Raw genomic sequence first — 16,963 nt, forward strand, 5'->3', positions numbered from 1 at the left:
AGCATGTGAACTCTGAAGGTACATGCAGGGTTAGAATGAGCCTGCAGAAGCTCCACAGAGGTATCTTCATGAGAACAGGCTCACTGCTATGGCCTGCATAGGATTTTTGCTTTTAATTCTAAAGACTTACATACTTACTTCAGGACAAGCCTCAAATGCACAAAAGTATGTCTAGCTATTTTCATACAGTTAAAAGTTTTATACATTATAAGATTTCACAAGATACTAATGATGGGAAAAACGACAAGCCCAGCCCTTAAAGTGTCTCTACTAATGTAAAATCACAATACCTATACGAAGTTGATTTTCTCTGTGTGATTTATGCAGAGAAGAGCAGTCAGAGCTCACTAACCAAAACTGTGGCGACTTTTGGTTACCTGGCTTTATTGTCTCCTTTATACTATTTAGATAGCTGGGATTTTCAATGAGCACTTATTGTTATAAAAGAAGCAAGAGAGATGGAATGTTCAGGACACAGGTGAATTTATCGCTGCAAACACTTAGAACTGTCTTAGACACTGGTGAAGGCTGACAACACAAGCCTGCTCCTACGTCAGAGTCTTATGGATCCTCTCTATGGCTTCTTCCAGCTCCTCCTTCTGATCAGGAACAAACCGGTACTCAGACACGTAGCCCGCCGTATGCTTACATGGGTCGTGATCTCCAAGTTCAGCTGGAAAACAAATGCAATTGTATTCATATAATTTTTCCCCTAACTCTCACAGGTAAGGATGTTCGTGGGAAATGCTTCCAAAAATACAGAAATGGAGTTTTTCTATCACACTTAAACTTTTTTTTTTCTTTATCAATAAAACGACGCAGCTAAGATAACTACTAAGTAACCTCACTCAAACATTACAGACAATGAAACCAAGAGAGCAGGCATGGCTTTCAGAACAACCAGGCTGTATGTGATGTACACAGACACACACCACAGAACTGGCTTTGTCCCACCACCGTTAACACAAAGAAGCAAAAAAGCCCAGAGAGTTCTCCTGATTAACTCCTTACGGCAATGATCTCCCTTCCAGTCCCAACCCAGTCCAAGCGGACGTTCTGCCTGAGACATCTGTTCTACACGATGTATATTTTACTAGTGTCTCAAAGACCAAGCTATCTCGTTTGTTTTTTTCCCCACACCACATTTGAAAGACCAAATGACCCAGAGCCACCTGACAGGGCCGCCACACTGATCCGGAAAGTAAAGTACTTGGAATATAGAGAGTGTCACACAGGACTTGGTATGACCATGCTGACAGCAACGGTGTGGCCTCTGAGACTGCAGAGTCACCAGACCCAGGCAGAACGTAGAATCTAAAGAGATTTTCAGCTTTCTACTTAGGAGTCAGGGTCAATCCCGAAACAAGGAAAATGCAGCCAGCTCCATTTTTGTATCTTTTGAAGGGATACTAGTCAAGATCTGAATTCTGACTGGTTAAGTTTGATTTTTTTCAAAATCTAGTAAGAAGAGCTGCAGAAAGTAAACTTTCGTACAAATAAAAACTCAAGTATTTTTTTCAAGCACTTCTGAGGCACATATACTCCAGCGAAACCTACCCTGGATGGCGTATGCGCCCAGCTGAGCAGCAATGTTGACAGGGCAGGGCAGCCGGCCCTGAAGGGCATCTTGCTTCACCTGTAAGAAAAACTGATATCTAAAAGAGAAATGGAGAAAGGAGATTAACAATCTCTGATGCTGCTCAGATTCGAAGCTCCAGGCCCTGACCAGCGCGAGAAAACCCAATCGTCTTAAAAAAAAAAAAAAAACAAAAACAAAAACTAGCCACACCCATCCCTTTGTGAGGAGTCTACAGAACAAACAGGGATGAGAACAACCAAACATGTTGTTATATGGCCACACTGGGTTACTGAACTCTCGAGGCAAACTGCCTGGCTTGCACAGCGCCTCTGCTGCTCACTAGGTCCGCAGCCTTCCATGGCTACTTAGCTTCCCTAAAGGCCAGTAGCGTCCCAGGATCAGTAAAAGACCGCACCAATTCACAGGGTCAACGAGAAGGTTACATGCAGCGTCATGGTCATCAGTAGTGCCTCTGTCACTACGTCAACAAACGCTGTTCTCGAGGGGAAGAAATGACAAGGACCCTACCTGGGTTACACGCGTCATATACAAGGCCCAGAACCATGTGTACCAGACAAAATCAACACTGGCGTATTTCCACCTATCTTCCCACTTATTAAGACTCTGTTTCCGCTTTGCTTGTTCCGTGCTACCTTTCACAATCATAGTGCCAAGAAGTGCTGTTTTCATTCTGCGGATAAGGTAACTGGGCCCCAAGATGTCACGGCTGGTTAAGCAGCAGAAACAGAACTATATTCCAAGCAATTGGATCCTAGAACCCTCCCGGCCAAGAGCGGGCTGGTGGATGGCCCCGTTGATAAAGTGCTCACTGGACAAGCAGAAGAACCCGAGTTTGATCCCGAGAACCTGAATTAAAAAAAAACAGATGTGGAAGTGTGTGTAGAATCCCAGCTCATGGGAAGCAGAGGTGGGCAAATTCCTGGAGTTCCCGCCAACTGGCCTAGCCTAACTGGTGGATTCCAGGCCAGTGAGAGAGCTTGTCTAAAACCTCAGGAGGTCAGGGCCTGGGGAGGGACACCCACACTGACCTCTGGGCCTCACGAGCACACACGCACACACACACACACACACAAGAATCCATACAGGTGTATCCAAGCATGCACGCACATAACTCCAAATGCAAATGCACACACATGCATCCACATGAGGGTTTCTGTGAGGCAGCGTAACAGCAGGCCAGCATCCAGCTGCTGCCCTCACACACCCACATCCCCCAGGCCACCCTGTGATCTCCCTTCCTCTGTAAGGTGATGTCAGAGACAAGAAAAACAAATGGGTCCTAGGAATCATCTGTGATAAGTATCTCTTCTCCAACTGCTTACAGCTAAGGCCCTATGAGGAAGTCCAAATGTCAGAGGCCACGCTGGCCATTCCTGGAAGATGGAGGTCAAGTTGGGGTACAACTGCAGGACTGAAGCAGAACCTCCTCACAGCTGCTTCAGGAGCAGGCACGCTGTTCTCAGGTCCCAGGTGAAAGGCCTAGGAACACTGAAAAACCGTCAGGGACAGCCACGCTCAATCACAGAATGCGTGATGGTGGGGTGGTAATGTGTTCCTCTCTACCCCTAATCCAGGACTCTTCACATTTAAAGCCTGCCACATCATGTTTATCCCCCTTCCAGTCTTCTCAAGGGTGAGTGACAAGGACCTTTTAGAGTAAAGAGGATTTTTAAAAAAATATCCTACCAAAAATTCCTTTGGCTTCAGGTTAGGTTCACAATGCACAGGGAGATAGTAAGATAAACTCTCACTTCTTGCGCCAACTCGCTTGCCAGAGATCAGGGGTCAGGCAATAAAAACAAAAGGTGAGTTTAATACTAAAATCCTATCAAATACTTTTAGAAAACTGAAATGACCTCCTTTTTTATTTTTAAAGCTCAAACAGAACTCCTTACACAGAAGTGCCAAAACGGTTCTCTTCAAATGATGGAAATCAGCTCCTTCCTTGATTGCACAGTCGCACGGGGAATGACGCTGAACGCAGCTGCTGAATGAAGAATGAGCAAGTGGGCACATCCAGCCTGAACACGGCAATGGTAGAAATGCAGGCTACAGGACTGTGCTAGGATGATTCACGGCGAAGTGAACACTCCTACCAAGTCCTGATTAACATACGGATACACCTGGAAGACCTGTCTCGGGGCTTCACATTAATCTTTTCTCTATTTCCTAGGGAAAAGTATAAAATAATAACCATTTCCCCCCACTTCCGCTCCCTGGCCAATCGGCTGAGCGTTTACATTGTTTGCACTGGAGTTGTTACTGCTCGTGCACTGACTTCCTCTATTTTCCACTCACCGTTCTATACACATACTAAAACTCCATCTACCAGAAGAGAAGTGTTGAGTGGGAAGAGAAGTCCTAGCAAGATACATGAAATAGCATGATTTTTTTTTAAATCTATTTACTTGGAAATCCTGTAATTCTGTTATGTAGACAGAAAACTTGGTGGTCTCAAACTTATACAGCCAGTTAGATGGAAGATTATGCAAACAAAGGTTTCCTTTATCTTATATTTCATATAAAATTATGAAAACTTAAAAATCAGTACAAAGTATTGGAGCTGGAACAAGGGTCCAAAGAACAGAAGCAAAGTGAGTAATCTACTTGGAATTTTTGTTTCTTTGCTTGCTTGCTTGCTTGCTTGCTTTTCAGCCTTGAACTCATGGCAATCCTTCTGCCTCAGCCTCCCAAGTGCTGGGGTGCCCAGATGAACTTAAACTTGAAAACTCTGAAGCTTAGTTAGGAAATACTGGCCACAAAAATGGTTATCCTTTAATAGCATACAAGGGAACTTTGCTCTTGGGTTTCAGTTTTAGCTTTTAGCCAGGGAGATGGCTCACTGTGTAAAAATGCTTGCTGAGCAAACCTGGTGACTTGAGCTCCATCTCTGGAACCCACATGAGTGGCTAGATGATTCGGGGGCACGTAACCACAATCCCAGCATTCCTGGCACAAGATGGGAGCCAGAGACGGGAAAACAGTCTGCTCTCAGGCCAGTCTAGTCAGGACTGTGCAGCAGCACAGCACCAAAACAAGAGATAACCTACCTCAAAAGAACACTGCCTCCAGAAGAGATACCCCCGACCTCCACACACATGCACCGTGACACCCACGTACCCCACTCAAACTTACACACACACACCATTCATACTGTACATTCACAGTCACACACACACAACAAATAAATCAAGTTATTTTACGTAATCACCTCACTTTTGTCGATGTAGCAAGTCAATGGCATCATCCTCCGCATGTCACAAAATACATGTGCCTTTAGCTCACCTATGTTTAACTGCGTTTATAGTCACCACCTACAAGCTAATTATGTCATCCAGTTCTTGCACAGTCTGGCACTGACAATACTCCTGGGCATAGCATTAGCTGATTCTGAAGAAAAATGTCTTTTCCCTATTAATACAACGTAAATAGAGGTAAAGAAATGGATTACAAGCCCTTGGTCTTTCTCTTCATCTTAGCACAAGCATTTCCTTGGACCTCTATGTGAGTGTAAACTCAGTGCTGTCAGGGCAAATACAGGGCAAAGCACTGAAAGTTCACATTAATTAAGTATTTACCACTCTAAACATACACTGATTCACCCTCTACAATGCTTACAAAACTCTTCTGATACAGATGCTGAGGCAGAGTCCATTGAAACGATGGACTTTCGACGTTTTTAAACAGAATGTCCCTTTGCCGTTCTCTGACGAGTTATAGATGTTAACGCATTTTTCACACCTCTTAGACTCGGTTCCCGGCCCTGCACCCTTGAAGCTCTAATATAAATACCTCTCCTCTCAGAACACAACTCCCTTCTCACAGAAAGGTGTGTGCTAGAAAGCCTTCGAGGGCGCTGGCTCTTCAGAGTGCTCAGAAGCAGAGGGAGGCTGGTGATGTGGGGGTGGACATCACCTGGTGCTGAAGGCCTCCGTGTGGCAGGTCAGAGTGGGATGGGAAAGCCCAACGAGTCCGAAATAAAGAGGAAAGGTCTGAGCGGAAAGGCGCAAGAATGCAAAAGGAGCCGGGAAAACGGCCAGGTCCATGCAGGTCTGCAAGCATGAGAACACGAGTTCGGATCCCCCGCACCCACTGCACAAGCCAGGCAGAATGGCGACACCTGGAAACCCACGATGCGGTCACAGAGGCAGACATCTCCCTGGGGCTTGCTAGCCAGCCAGCCTCGCCAAATAAATGAGCTTCATGTTCAATTAGAGACCTTGTCTCAAAACTGAAGAAGAGTGATTGCGAAACACACCTGCGCTCTGGCCTCCGCCTGTGCACGTCCCCCCAACATACGCATATGTACAAGCAAAAGGATGGAATGGGGGGCACAGAGGTTGCCTTTGTTGATGGGACTTCCAGATTTTCACATGATGTATGATGCTTTACTTCGGTCCATGATAAAAGTTCACTGGAAAATTCACAATTTGAGTCTTGACAAAAGCTTTTGTTTTTACAGCTGGTTCACCAGTCAAATTCACCAGGGCACGGATAACGCTCTCTTTAGAAGGTGCTTCCAAATGCTGAGTGGTCTATTTTGGTGATGTAGCTAATCAATACCAATGAGAAAATCTGTCTTTACTGAAATACTTTTCTTTTTTTTTCTTTTTTTTTTTTTTGGTAATAAAGATAAAGTAATACATTAAAGTACTGGACTTTTATCTCCCCGTTTAATATTTAAAGTGACTATCTTTTCATTTCCTGCAGAGATAAACGAAATATATCTGAACAGCTGATGATTCGCCTACAGCTAGTTAAAGGAGGGTAACTGGCTTTCTTAGTATATGTTCCTATGTGTAAAACTAGCACCCAAATGCCCTCCCTCTGCACCTCAAATGGCTGCTCTTACATGAACACAAAGGCTGAAGGCTTGCTGGATAATGACATTCTGCCTCACAGCAGACGCAGAATCTCTCATCAGGCCACCCAGGTTCCTGTCACTTCCCAGCACATCTATCATGGACCCTGCTCGGGCTCGCACAAGGCTAAAATGGAATCCTCACAGCAGACACATCACAAGACACAGCTCGGCACACAGTCAGGTGTTTACCCCAACTTTCAATCCACTTTCAAGACAGCCTCTCATGCACAGCACATTAGTCAAAGATGAAGTTAATACTGTACCTGGTTATTTCTTCTTTTAGTTTACACGGATCTTCAGCATAGAATTTAATACCAAAATACAAAGTATATGGAGGTCCAGCTTAAAAAAAAAAAGTAAGAACTAATCATATTTCATATTATAATCAAAGATGCACTGTAATATGTAACAAGAGTTATATTCACATATGGAGAGCACATTAAATATGAAAACATCTATTTCAAGCAGTTAATGGTTCATTTACATACGAATTATATTTTAAGCTTTACACTTTCATATCAAATAATATTAGTATTACAATTTACCTCTAAGTAGACTGTGTATCCACTGGCACAAATGTGTGGTGTGTGTGTGTGTGTGTGTGTGTGTGTGTGTGTGTGTGTGTTTTGTCCATGTTTGAGTCAGCATCGCTATGTAGTTCTGGCTGGCCTGACTAGGACCTGCTATGTAGACCAGGGTGGCCTTGAACTCACAGAGATCCACTTGCCCCTGTGTCCCCAGTGTTGAGATTAAACTACCCTAATGTGCCACCATTAGGGTAGTTTATACACCCAGCTTATACATATTTTTAAAAACTATTGAGGATTTTGAATTTTAACCATTTGCTAAAATGGAAGGCTCCTTACTTGGGGCTGGGGAAATGGCTCAGTGGGTAAGAGTACTTGCTATACAAGCCAGAGGATCTGAATTCAGATCCCAGCATCAACGCAAAAAAAACTAGGAGTGGTTGCACCTGTGTCTGTGGCCCCAGCACTGTGCAGGGCTGAGACAGAGGACTTTCTGGGGCTCTCTAACTGCCAATCAAGCTCCTGGTTCTAGGAGGGACCCTGTCAGACAGAATGATAAAGCAGGACACCCGACATCCTCTTCTGGTCTCTGCATATAGGTATGCACACTCATGTACACACAGTTCATGCACCTGGCCATACAGGTACACACACATGCAGCACACACTACAAAATATTTCTAAAGACACAAGGACACAAGATAGAAACGGCATGGTTCAAGACTACTGAAAACAGGAAATGAGTTCTGAGTGTGCATTCATTCACCCACAAACACAGAAAACACTTAAGGCCAATGTTACAGGTTCTTACAGATGGTTGGACAGCCTGTATACAATTTTTATCAATTTATATTTTGAATTATTCATCACTGAGGGAAGGAGGGAGGAAAGAGAGATTGTTTTCACAATCAAAAAAGCGTATTGACAAATAAATGATTTTTTAAAGCCATCTACTTATCACTTCAACTATCAAGACAAAGTTTTTCTAAAGTTCTCTGCCAACAAGCTGTGAATAATGCTGATAGCAGAGGACCATGTCAGCGAGCCACAGCCATGGGACAGTGGACCAGTCTCAGTGTGTCCAACAGATACAGATCGTCATATGCTGGTGTGGACAGCGTCACCAGCCCACAGTCCTGAGCACAGAAACCCGACACTTCATAGGGGAAAAAAAATGTCGAATATATGTTGTTTGTCCTAGGAAAAATACACAAGAATGTCTAAACTGGGGCGAATGCTGGGAAGAGAAAACAGGAGTATCCTGCAAACTGATTAACTGGAATCTCCTTAATCATGTATATTTCTCAAGAAAAATAATAGTCAGAGAAGCCATGTGTTACATACTATCTGCTGCATTCTCAAACTACTCTATTTTTCCTTTAGATTCATTTGCTTTATTTTATGTGTATGAGTGTTTGCCTACCTGCATATATGTATGCATACCACAAGCATGTCTGTTCCCCTCAGAGGTCAGAAGGGGTCAGATCCTTGGAACTAGAAATATAGATTATTGGGAACTGCCATGTGGGTGCCAGTAATTAAACTCAGGTCCTCTAGAGGAGCAGCTGGTGCTCTAAACCACTGAGCTATCTCTCCAGCCCCTCAAACTATTCAAAAAACAAAAACAAAACAAACAAACAAAAAAACATATCCTCACATGTGCAAAAAGATACTTCTGATTCATTTACTACACACAGAAGACCTAAGTCTATAGACAGCAAGAACAAAATTTGCAAACTTAGAAACAAGGCCTGGAATTGCATGTGCATGGGTAAACACAAAGAAACACATTGTGCAGGAATAGGAATTTCCCTCGGGTATTGGTACATTGCAATATGCTATTCCTAGAACTATTTCTTATTTTGGAATGAATGGATGTGGTCTGAACTGTTTTCAAAACGGCGAACTTCCAAGATGGCAGTAATTACTAATAGATCTAATATGCTTTGTTTCTGTTTTGAGACAGGATCTGATTGGAGCTAAAGCCAGCCTCAAACCCGCTCCCAGCGGAGGTTGATTTGAAATCCTGTCTCCACCTTCCAACGGCCAGACCCTTTGTTTTAGAAAGAACTTTTTACTTGGTGCCCCAGTTGACTGTCAGTGTTGCAACTGATTGTTTCAACAAAGGCTCTGCCCCACGAACAGAAAGCAGGAAGCATTTGCCTGCTGAAAGCATTTAACTGATGCATAGAAACTCTAGTCTGCTTTCAGTTTTCCTTAAATAAATGAAGTCATAACTTAATAAAGTCATAACCTAAAAGCTGTGGGAAAGAAACAAATTAAAACAAGTAATAAAAATACAGTTAATCTCTAATATGCAAACCATGCTATTGGCTATTCTCACACACTCCCACCTCTGTTTTGAACTCTTCCAAAGCCCTATTAATTGTATACACAGGACATCACCAGTTGGCCCATCCCTCCCTTCATCTCTGCCTTCCTTCATGAGTTACTTCTTACACTCAGGGCTTTAAAAAAAAAATCTACATTTTAAAAACCTTTGCTCTAATTTCTTATCACTATTTCATATATTTTTGTTCCTGTGCTTATTCAATATTCAATACAATCACTGTATTTCCAACAAACCCCTGAACACAGACACCAAGGAGGCAAGACTATTAAATATTTAGAAGAGCCAGGAAGTCCAGGGACGGCTGATGGTCTGTGTCAATCAAGCTCCGCTCCTGAGCAGATGGGTGTGCGCCTGTGCCCTCAGGCGGCTGGGCTTGGCACCCAGGGGGGCGGGGGCAGGGAGGCTTGCATGCTGCTAAAACGTACATAAAGGGAAGAGGCAGTCTATAGACTCCAGAGCTACTTTCGTCCTGTGGAACATGACAGATGACCCCTATTCACCCAGCATAGACGTTTCATCTGTGTCCAGTCATGAGCAGCTAAGCAGAAACTTGAAAAATGCACAATGAAAATCACTCAGCTTGAGTTAATTTTCTTTAAGGGCTTTGGCCTTCTCTGCTGCATACAGGCAGGCTACTGCCATTCCGTATTGTCCAGTGTGGTGGCCCATGCCTTTAATCCCAGCACTTGGAGGCAGACACTGGTGGGTCTCTGTGAGTTCAAGACCACCCTAGTCTACAGAGTGAGTTCCAAGACAGCCAGGGATGTACAGTGAGGCCCGGTCTCAGATAACAACAAAAAATCATGAATATTTCCTTTTTGGTCACAGCATGGAAACTACCACAAAGAAGGTGAACCTCTGAGGAGTTAAGCAGCTTGTCTGAAACCGCGGAGATGAGAATCAAGCCTGCCTGTGCCTAGTATTTAATGCTGTGTGTACACAGTCTTCTAAAGTCTGGGGAAACAGACCTTTGGAGCAAACTCTTGTCTGGAGCTCCTGGCAGAGAAATCTACAGCCCAGGAAATGATCACTTTTGTGTAAGAATATTTCTAGCCATCTTCTAGCTTCTATATTCTAAGACTAACTACAAAACTGAGGTACTGATGAAGCAAATCACTAGCTTACTAGTAGCTGAAATCCATCCATTCAACGGGATCAACATAAAGAAACCCTTGAAGTGAAGCCAGTATTTTTGCTTTACTAAAAAACATGTAGGAACCAGACAGTGGTAATTCACCAATCAAGCTCTCATGAAAACGAGGTTCTAGTGCAATAACGATAATTTTGAATTTCCACTTAGATTAGGGCAAGTAAATACAGATTTATCTATGAGAATCTTAGTGACTAGAAATGGTCTACTATTTTTATGGCTGCTCACGCTGACTATGCCATTTGCCTTCACTATCAACATACTTCATGAGATAAACAGAACATCTCCCATGGCATAGTTCTTTGGTTGAGATCGTATTTTATACTTATGATACATTAAGTCTTTAACATTGCAGCATTTGGGAATCAAAAAATTATCAATTCTTACAATGCTGTAATAGAATATTTTAATGAATTAGATGGAGACTTTAAATGAACCCAGGCACGCCTTAGTAATATGACATGAAATATTTTTAAAGGCTTACTTATTTTAATGCATATAGGTGCTTTGTCTGCATGTATGTCTGTATACCACATGTGTGTCTGGTGTCCAGGGAAGCCAGAAGACAGCATTTGGTCCTCTGGAATTGGGAGGTTATGAGCTATCATCTATGTGCTGGCAATCAAACCTAGGTCCTCTGGAAGAGCAGCCAGTGTTCTCATCACTGAGCCATCTCTCCAGTCCCTGTGTTTGCCTGCTTGTTTTTGACACAAGGACTTTGTAGTTGAGGCTGGCCTGAAACCACTATGTCCCACAAGCTGGCCTCAACCTGTGGCATCTCCCATGCCTCGGCCTCTATTGTCCAGGGATTACAGGCATGAACTATGTGATCTGCTGGTTTACTTCTCTTTTCCTACTACCTCAGTTGTTCTCTATAGGAGAAACCTGCAAGTTTATTTTAAAATAATTATTCCTGATAGTTACTGTTCTTCTTTTAATTGGTTCAAATGGGCCAGAACTGTAATTTGTAAACTTTGGTGATTTCCACCAGAGAGGTAGAAAGCCAGAGATGATAACAGTAACGCTGAGGTTCAGAGAATCTGTACTTGCTCCCAAGGGTCCTGCAGGTCTGGGTTCCTACTTCCTCTCTGAGGTGTGGCTGCATTCCTGTGCTGGGATCCAGACATTCACACAGCCAACATCACCACAGAGAAAGGGCCCACAGGCATGGGAGGGATGGGCCATAAAGGCAGAAGGGTCCATTAGGTTTTAATTGGCAGTCAGTCACAATTTAAACAAAATGGTTTGCTGGATACAGAGGTCAGTCTGGGATAATGAAAAATTATGTGGATGATGGTAGTTACGACAATGTGAATTACTTAATGTCAACAAATTGCACACAAAATGTTTCAAACTTTTAACTGCTGTCATTTTTTTAAACACTATTTTCTTTTAAGTCTTTTTTTTAATTTATTTAATTTTATTTTATGTGCATTAGTGTGAAAGTGTCCAATCCCTCGGAAATGGAGTTACAGACAGCTGTGAGCTGCCATGTGGGTGCTGGGAATTGAACCCGGGGCCTTTGGAAGAGCAGCCAGTGCTCTTAACCACTGAGCCATCTCTCCAGCCCCAACTGCTGTCATTTTACCACAAAAGTCTGTAAAGAATTAGATTCTTTTGCTACTTAAGTTTGCACATCTGTTTATAAATAAAATCTTGTGCATGAATATTAAGATTAAAGAATATGTATTTAATTACAACTCCCCTAATTCATACTGATTATCCTAAAAACTAACTCCTGGCAAGGAATAGTCTTTTCTCTCTAACTCTCTCCTCTCTTTCCTCTGTTCTCTCTCTCCTCTCTTTCCCCTCTCTTCTCTCTCTCTCTCTTTCTCCTCTTTCCCCTGTTCTCTCTCTCCTCTCTCTTCCCTCTCTCTTCTGTCTCTCTCTTCTCTCTCTTCTGTTTTCTCTCTGTCTCTCTCCTCTCTTTCCTCTCTCTGCTCTCTCTCTTCTCTCTCTCCTCTCTCTTCTCTGCTCTCTCCTCTCTCTCTGCTCTTTCTCTTCTCTCTCTCTCCTCTCTCTCCTCTCCTCTCTGCTTTCTCTCTCCTCTCTCTCCCTTTTCCCCCTCTTTCCTCCCCTCTCTCTCTCTCTCTCTCTCTCTCTCTCTCTCTTGTATCCCCCCCTTTCTCTGAAGTCACAGAAACTTTCCAGGTTACAGGGTACCCCCTGTGGCATAGATAACAAAACCCGCCATAACCCAGGAGCAAACTCTTTCCTCTCTGCCTTTTTCCCTTTTTAAGGTCTGGTTTTAAAGACAAACAGAGAAAAGTCACAGATAAAAACCATGCGAGGGTGTGTCCCTAGGACACATTCCATACAGCAGCAAGATTCGCAGAGGGTCTGATTCAATGAACACCCCCCCCCCAAGTCTGGAGAGAGCCTCACAGGACACACTGCTGTTCTCTGTCCTACTGTCCCCCACCAGTGCTAAACCAATCACAGACATTTCACCATACCCAGGTCACCCTCTCAGAAAATTAAAATTAAATACCTACTGTTGATTAGCTCCTTGTGCTCTGCAAGAGTCTTTGCGGGATCCAGCCAATACTGTGAGACAGAAAGGAGTAATTAGTTAGATGCTGTCCGCTGGCCTTGGCACCAACAGTACTTCCAAAGTATTATTCAAATGATATTTCAACATCTGACAAATGAACACCTGATCACGCATCATGTCCCATCCACAAACACACCTAAGAGGCTTTCTGTGGCTAGCAAATGAAAGAAAGAGAAGGGAGAGGCAGAGAGCAATGCTTCTCACATGGACAGTCCTCACTGTAGGGTGGTTCTAGCCTATGAGGAAGACAGTGGCCACACAGACCACCCTCTGAGTGTCTTTCCAAAGTCCTCCTTCACAGCCCGAGTCACGTCTCCCTGTAAAACGCCCCCGACCTCATCACTAGCTGTACTTACCCTGATGAGATAACTCAACCCCCCCCCCCCCCGACGCAGGAGAGAATCAGGGACACAAGAAAAGTCCTGGAGAACCTACCTAACAGTGTTTCCTTCTCTTGGGCGAACCATTATCACACACGGTGGTTCTAATGTGTTATGAAATCCCCTTACCCTCTATTTCAAATTATATGTGATAAGTGTTCAGACTAAGTGTCCCAGGAAGTCACCTCACTCCTGTGTTAGCCTCAATACATCTGCACCCATTTGCTACTGTCTATCAAGGCAGTTCCGCTTCTCCAAAGATGTTACAAAATATCCAGCACAGGACAAGTGCACCAGCTGGAAGAAGCCTTCACTTTTCTGGCCTTCCTGGTTTCTCATTTTAAAAGGCCAAGATCCACCCTGAAAGCAGAAGAGATATTTGAAGCCAAGGCTGTTCTGGAGAACCTACAGTGACCAAAGATGCTGCTTTGGTGCTGAAACGCTGGTTCAGAGGAAGATGCTGCCTCACTGTGTAGAGAGAAATCAACCCACCGTTGCTATGTTCTCGGACACAAAACAGACTCCTGCTCCTTCGAATCCAAAGCTAGAGATTCTTTCCATGAAATGGAAACACGAAGGAGACAGACCATTTCTTTCTGGTGTTAAGTAAAACGGTCTGAGGCTGAGGAGATGGTTCAAATGATGACAGTGACTGCTGTATAAGCCTAAGTGTGATACATGTGTGATTCATGTAATGCATACGTGGCCATACTCACATTCACATACCATACTCATGCTCACACACACAGGGAGAGGGGTAACAAATCAAATTTATTTTTTTTAATTTAAGTATGCCTTTTTTCCCCCCAGAGGCAAAGCTCAAGAAACACAAATACCCACTTGACAGTTGCTTAGGTTTCTATTGCTACATAGCAAATTGTCAAAAAAAAAAAAAAAAGAAGAAGAAGAAGAAGAAAAACAAGTGAGGCTTAGAACAACACCCATTTATTATCTCAGAGTTCTGCAGGTCAGCGGCTCTCTTCTCTCTGGGTGTTAGCAGGCTCAAGACATAATCATGGCTGGTGAAACCTCTGTGAGAGAGAGCACTGGAGGCAGGTGGGTCCTTAGAGGCTCTCCTCACTTCTCCAGATCAAAGCACTCTGAACGCTGGATTTTAATTTTAGGCTTTCCATCATACACACATGGACGTGGAGAGTACCAAAGAGGAATGAAGGGGAACAGGAAGGGAGTTTGAAATCAGTAAGGAACCAATGGGAGCAACGCTTCTAAAGTTTACCTTCTAAAATGATTATCAGGTGTCAAATTCTATAGACTCCCCGGTTCAGGGCATTTTGGTTAATAAACTGCTTTCTAGTGTTTACTTTTGGCTAGTCCTCAAGAACGTAAAAGTGGGCTATATTAATGATGCACCACGACGCTCAGTATGTATATACACTGTGTTATTTTCTGTTTTTCTGCCTCCGGTGTTTGAAAAACACTGGAGAGTCCATGAAAAGAAAACAGAAAGGAAGCTTTTATCTCAACGGGATAGGAAGGGAAGCTTGGTGTATGAAACAAAGCACATTAATCTGTACAATTTAACCTCTATCCTTGAGAATGATTAGATTTTTATGTAAAAAGGCACAATAAAGTCTCTGAAATGAGATCGAAATTACAGTTTTGCACAAAGCAAAGAAAAGCGAGACTCAGTCAAAGGCCATTCAATCAACTCCATCGAGGGCTCGCCAGGCACAAATCTCATTTTATCAAAATGGAAGGAAGAAGTGGCAGAGGTCAGACAATGATAAATGCTCCAGAACGTAAATAATAAACACAATCTACCGGGCTTCACAAGCCAACATCCTGAAATGCAAAATCCACTTATGTTCAACCAAGGGAAAGATATGACCTTGGAACCAAAGCAGCCACAGTCTGAGAGGGTACCCATCACCACTCATTATCAGCAAGCAATCAAACACAGCACATGTCTGGTCAGGCTGAACACATCAGGCTGCTGCTCATGCCCAGCAGGAGAACAGATACAGAAATTGCTACTGAATGCAATATACCAGTCCTGAGGTTCTGGAGCTGCGCTTTATGCTACTTAACACACACACAACACTCTTTAGTCTCACCCTTTTATATCACATCATGCTCTCTCCTGGGAAGTAAGACAGGCCACTAGGATCAAGGGACTGAAAGCCTAGACGCATAGACACAGAATTATAATCCAGAGCATGAGAAAAATGTGCATGAGTACACACGGGATACTAAAATTAGACACATAGAAAACTGCATGGGAAATGGAAAAAAAGATTTTACTAAGAGAAAAAACACTGAAAAAAAATGTTCATAAAACAATCCCCAAGATTTACAAATAGGAAAAAAAAAACATAAAATAGATGTCGATGATAGCGTCAACTGCCTCTGTTTGTGTATTTTATTCTTGTTATAAAATACACATCAATCATCTCAAATACCTGCGTGTACTGTAAGAAAATACATGCCAATCGCCCCAGCTGCCTGTCTGTCTGTCTGTCTGTGGTGTACGTAATTATTTTTGTAGGTTCATGTGGAAGCTAGAGGTCCATGGCAGATGTCCTTCTCAACTGTTTCTCCTGATTTTTATATATTTTATGTTTTACATATTTTATATATTTTTGTTAGCTGAGAATTTCATACAGTCATACTATGGATTTTGCCCATAATCCTTCCCAACTTGTCCCCCTAACTTCCCAGGTCCACCTCCTTCCAACTTTGTGTCCCGCCTTATTTTTTTTCTCAGACAGAGTATCTCACTGAGCCTGGAGGTCATCAACTTAGCTAGGCTAGTTGGCTAATGAACTCCAGGGATCTGCTTATATCCACCCCATAGCCTGGAGTTACAGGCAAGCTTCACCCTGCCCAGAACTTAACATAGGTGCTGGAGAACCCAACTGAGGTCTCAGGCGTGCATGTCAGGAGCCTCACCAGCTCAACTCCCTCGCCCGTCTCAACTGCAGTTAGTTTTTTAAGTGAACCTGTTTTTGAGTGACATCGTACCCCTTCGCAAGAGAGCACAATTGGGACTGCCCAGTAGCCAAGACCTCAGCATTCGTGAAGTGTGATGCTGTGGTTTAAATACCATTTGCCCTCTCCCAACGCTCTTGATGAAATCTGGTCCCCAGTGTAACAGAACTGAGAGAGTGTGACCTTTAAGAGATGATTAGCTCACGAGGGAGGCCCTGCTTTCCTGTGGATGGATCACTCACGGGAGCAGGGTTGTTACTGAAGCAAGGCCTCTCTTCCTGCTTTGTCTCTTCCTCTTGTTCACCCACTATGACACAGCACAGGCCTTGCCCCATGCACCCACCTCCCCTTGCATGTCTAGCCCCTTGGCCCATACACCAAACTCAATCTATTTGGAATGATGTACCAGTCTCAAGTACTCTATCACGGCAACAAAAACAAGCCTGGTGAAAGGAAAGAAAGGAAAGAAAGGAAAGAAAGGAAAGAAAGGAAAGAAAGGAAAGAAAGGAGGAAAGGAGGAAAGGAGGAAAGGAGGAAAGGAAGAAAGAAAGAAAGAAAGAAAGAAAGAAAGAAAGAAAGAAAGAAAG

At 43.3% G+C, this 16,963-nt stretch overlaps 1 protein-coding gene across 1 annotated transcript; it reads right to left on the reverse strand.

Annotated features, from left to right (window-relative positions):
* Positions 1-376: 376 nt before the first annotated feature.
* On the reverse strand, positions 377-13,040 carry LOC129679124 (band 4.1-like protein 4A; the record flags this gene model as incomplete). The annotated part of the gene is made up of 4 exons (XM_055610046.1): positions 377-673; positions 1,558-1,655; positions 6,728-6,806; positions 12,989-13,040. Coding segments are annotated over 4 exons (354 nt in total), but the record flags the coding sequence as incomplete, so codon positions are not given.
* Between the last annotated feature and the right edge of the window lie 3,923 nt (positions 13,041-16,963).

This window comes from Psammomys obesus, unplaced genomic scaffold (genome assembly GCF_907164565.1).
Source record: "Psammomys obesus unplaced genomic scaffold, mPsaObe1.curated_primary_1811, whole genome shotgun sequence".
Taxonomy (NCBI): Eukaryota; Metazoa; Chordata; class Mammalia; order Rodentia; family Muridae; genus Psammomys; species Psammomys obesus.